The sequence below is a fragment of the Stigmatopora argus genome, chromosome 11 (assembly GCF_051989625.1).
Source record: "Stigmatopora argus isolate UIUO_Sarg chromosome 11, RoL_Sarg_1.0, whole genome shotgun sequence".
In the NCBI taxonomy this organism is placed as follows: Eukaryota; Metazoa; Chordata; class Actinopteri; order Syngnathiformes; family Syngnathidae; genus Stigmatopora; species Stigmatopora argus.
In genome coordinates, this window is record NC_135397.1 from 14190001 (window position 1) to 14195000 (window position 5000).

At 39.8% G+C, this 5000-nt stretch overlaps 1 protein-coding gene across 1 annotated transcript in view; it reads left to right on the forward strand.

Annotated features, from left to right (window-relative positions):
• The window catches only part of tmem41ab (transmembrane protein 41ab), an 8899-nt gene that overhangs the window by 1959 nt on the left and 1940 nt on the right, over positions 1-5000 (forward strand). Inside the window, exons 2-3 of the mRNA XM_077613344.1 lie at positions 4250-4400; positions 4521-4682. Of these exons, the coding sequence (XP_077469470.1) occupies positions 4250-4400; positions 4521-4682 (313 nt within the window). The remainder of the gene's footprint in view (positions 1-4249; positions 4401-4520; positions 4683-5000) is intronic.

Consider the following 5000-nt stretch of genomic DNA (forward strand, 5'->3'; position numbering starts at 1 on the left):
TTGCTTTTAAGTCGAAAAATGTTCGTAAGTCCAATTTTGTATTTTTTTCGGAGTAGTGCTTCTTTCCGCCGCTAATACGCCTGGCGCTGTGAGGGCTCAGCTCAACCAGCATCTGCCTTCTTCGTTGCAATGCGGAAGTGCGTGAACGTATCTCCAGTGGGCAAAGAACCTTTTTCATTTGTATCATTAAATATCTCGTGCATCCATTATTGAATATGGTTGGTAAAAAGCGAAATGCTTCTATTGAGGGAGTTGCAAGGAAGAGGCAAGCCATTTCATTTGAAACGAGTGGCAATAATAACGAAGCTTGATGCGCGTGAGAGTGGTGAGCGTTTCACGGGCATACAACTTGAATCGTTCGACCGTCAGTACCATTTATATACAGAAAGATCGAGCAGCAGGACCCAAATATTGAACGTTGCACAAAGTTTGCAAATCAATTGAATGATGCCATACAGTGCTACCGCATCATTTATGATGAAAAAAAAGAAGAAAACTGTGCAATCGTCGTTAGATCGCTTCTTTCGGCCAGTTTCTAATACATAAATCTCTCTCTCTCTATACAGTACTGTACATATTCTCTCCATTTTATTAAATGTTTTTTTCAGTACAAACCAATGCGTGTTACTTATACAAGCCTTAAACATACAAATGCACTTATATAAACCTTCAATATACTTATATAGGCCTTAAACATAAATTATAATACAAAATATAGCACTGAATCAACTTACAAACAAATTCAACTTATGAACAATCGCTCGGAACCTAACTCGTTCGTAAGTACACATTCACACATACACACACATACACACACACATACATACACACACACATACACACACATACACACACATACACACATACACACACATACACACACATACACACATACACACACATACACACATACACACGTATACACACGTATACACACGTATACACACATATACACACATATACACACGAATACACATGTATACACACATACACATATAGGTTGGCCCGGCAGATGAGTGGTTAGCACGTCAGTCTCGCAGCTCTGGGGTCCTGAGTTCAAATCCAGGTCGTTTGCATGTTCTACCCGGGCCAGTGTGGGTTTTCTCTGGGAACTCTGGTTTCTTCCCACATTCCAAAAACATGAATGGTAGGCTCATTGGACACTCTAAAATTTCCCCTAGGTATGAGTGTGAGCATGAATGGTTGTCCATCTACTCGGCACTGCGAGCGGCTGGCCACCGATTCGGCTAATGGGCAGGGGGACAATTTGACACAAAATTGTGGGGGGGTGGGGTTGGTGCACGAATGACATCCATGATGGCAAAAAAACAAAACAATTCCAAGCATAATAGCAATTATTTATTAACATTATAACAACTTTTCTCATTTCAAGTAGGAGGGCAAGATTGAAAACATCAATATTTATTTCTCTGACAGACCGGCACCAGGTGGTCGGATACTGCTACTGGTTCAGGGACTAGTGGTTGGGGGCCCCTGAGATAGACTCATCTAAAAAGCTCTTTTTGTCCTCCTGAACTAAGGATAGTCTTATGGACACGTAGGTGCTACCTCTAGCAGACATTGTACTATCGGTGAATTTCGTATCAGTGTCCAAACTTTGGACCTAAACAGGCCCTATCCTGTCTGTTATCCATATTTCCCTCTACCACACCTGAATCAAATAAGCAAGTAATCAGCAAGCTGCCCAGGAGCCTGATAACAATCCTGATTATTTGATTCAGGTGATTTGGAGGAGGCAGATGTGGAAAACAGACTGGATAGGTGCCCTTGAGGACCAGAATTGGTGACCCTTGGTCCAAAGAATCTAAATGATAACGTTTCGTCATGTCCAAAATATCACTTCTCTCTTGATTTAAAAAAAAAAAAGTGTTCAGCAATACAATTTTATAAATTTAACCGAGGCCCTAGGTTGAATGGTTAACACGCCGACCTCACATTTCTGGGGTTCTGGGTTCGATGCAGGTCGGTCCTCCTGTGTGGAGTTTGCATGCTCCCCCTGGGCTTGCATGTGTTTTCTCTGGTTACTCTGGTTTACTCTCACATTTCAAAAACATGCACGGTAGGCTAATTGGACACTCTAAATTGATCCTAGATTTGGTTAACTTTTATTCGTCCCATGCTCGGGAAATTCACTTTGTTGCTGTAGCAAGAAGGTGAAAAGACAGAGACAAGAAAAGATAGATAGATAAGCGTGTTACATGGGAAAAAATAAATAAATTTAAACAAAAAAATATATATACATGTATGTGTGTATATATGTATGTATGTATGTATGTATGTGTATGTATGTATGTATGTATGTATGTATGTATGTATGTATGTATGTATGTATGTATGTATGTATGTATGTATGTATGTATGTATGTATGTATGTATGTATGTATGTATGTATGTATGTATGTATGTATGTATGTATGTGTATATATGTATATATGTATACATATATATATCATCTCATTTTCTGAACCGCATTATCCTCACTAGGGTCGTGGGGGGTGCTGGAGCTGACTTCAGGCTAGAGGAGGGGAACATCCTTAATTGGTGGCCAGCCAATCGCAGGGCACAAGGATGCAACCAAGCATTCATGCTCACACTCATACCTAGGGGCAATTTAGAGTGTCCAATCAGCCTACCATGCATGTCTTTGGAATGTGGGAGAAAACCGGAGTACCTGGAGAAAATCCACGCAGGGGAGAACATGCAAACTCCTCACAGAAAGGTCCAAACCTGGATTTGAACCCAGGTCCTCCCACTGTGAGGCCGACACGCTAACCACTCGCTCCACCGGGCCACCTATATATATATATATATATATATATATATATATATATATATATATATATATATATATATATATATATATATATATATATATATATATATATATATATATATATATACATATTAATTTAATGAATCAGTCAAAGTACATTGAAAATTAAGAGGAATAAGTACAGTTAAAAAAATCCATGCACCACAACAAATTGTTGTCAAGTACACTGACAAAGTTAGTACATTCAGTACAGGGTATAAAACTGCATACACAGCACATAACGGGTTTTATTTAAAGTCGTAATATCAATTTACCCAGTGTAAATACACATGCTTGATTTCCATTTTTGGCTCTGGGATTCTTGCTCAGCATTATCTTATCGTCCCTTCGCCGGCCGAAACAGGCTCACAAACACACAAGGGTAGCGAGATCTAATAAAATTACAAAAAAAGTCTGTAACACCACTTCCTGCATGACTCCTACTATACTCTCTTTTCAATGGTTTGTGGTTTGCTGAATGTACAGCTCTAAAGCAAGGGTGGGCAAACCTATCCTCATGAGCCGCAGTGGGAACTGGTCTTTGTTCCAACTGATTCAGCAGAGGCAGTTTAACTGTTTGAGTTATTGTGTTTACCGTATTTCCTCGTATATAAGCTGCATTTGTAACTAAAAAAGTGATGACTGAATCAAGGGTACGGCTTATATGCGCACAGGACTTGCGTTGCTATACTATTTTTCACCAGTAGATGTTGGCAATTTAACATTTACTATTTGTTGGTTATTTTCTGTTTTGCGGTAAGAAAACAACCATTACTGGATGAATTCTAACTTCCTTATGATATTGACCCTAATGATGTGCTTTTGATTCATACAGTATCTCAGAAATACCATGTGTGAGGATTTTCTTAAGATTTTCCCTTCAAAGTAACACATTTGTACTCTGTACCCTATTAAAACCATGAGTATGGAGGGGAAAATTGTGAATCAGGGGGCGGCTTATACGTGAGAAATTGTAAAATTCAATGATTTTAAGGCAATTTTAAGGGTGCGGCTTACATGCGGTGCAGCTTATATGCGAGAAAATACGGTAACAAATGATCTTGATCATGTTATGACATGCATTTATAATGCATGAAACACATTCTGGTTAGCTTTGAGCAGCCATTTTGGCTGACCTTAGGCCAGCCGATTGGGCTTCATAGTGTTATCAATGCAAATGATCTTTTCTTTGTTATGTAACTTGATTAAACGGCTTCTACTCTTACATTGACCAATGAGATTTCTGCGGAAATAGGGAGCACCTGATTGCAATGTACAGATTGCACTTCTAAGACACCAGATTGATAAAAAGCTATTTTCTTGATGGGTTAGAATTAAAACCCACGGCCACTGTGGCCCTTTGTGTAATAGTTTTTCCACCCAACCTCTGAAGGCTATGGTCGTCCCACTCTCTAGACTAAAATTCCCATCGGATCTCGATGAGCTTCGGGAGCTTGCTGAGATGCTCAAATTCTACAAACGGGAGCACCACGGCTACGTTCTGCTGCTTTTTTGCAGCGCTTACCTGTACAAGCAGTCCTTTGCCATTCCTGGATCCTCTTTTCTGGTGAGACCACGACTACCAAATTTGAGTTTTGCCTCCACTTTGTTGATCTTCAAATATGCCGGCTTTTGAGTGTATGAAGGCTGTTGACAACAAAAGGATGTACGGTCCATTTTGGGGCAGAACATGCTTGCCGGCGCCATTTTCGGACCTTGGGAGGGCCTGGTTTTGGCATGCCTTCTGACTACCACAGGCTCCACATTCTGCTACCTGCTGTCATCCGCCTTCGGGAAGCAGCACGTGGTTCGCATCTTCCCGGACAAAGTGGCGCTACTGCAGAGGAAGGTATGCTGATGTGAAAATGGTGGTGGGCAGGATTCATGGAGAAAATAAAAAATGATTAATTGAACTTTCAAATTCAGCAAACAAAACAAAGATGAACATGGGGTACCGTAGATAGAACACCAGCAGACTTTTGTAGATATTAACTATGATTTATTGAGCAAAAAAACAAAAACACATGCAGTACCAACATAGGCCTTTGCCAGAAATTGTTTCTGGTTTTGCCAAATATAAAAAAACTTATGTTGAGAAACACATTTGAATGGGAATATAGTCACATTTTAACATCACTTTTCATCATTTAAACTAATAACTTGGAAT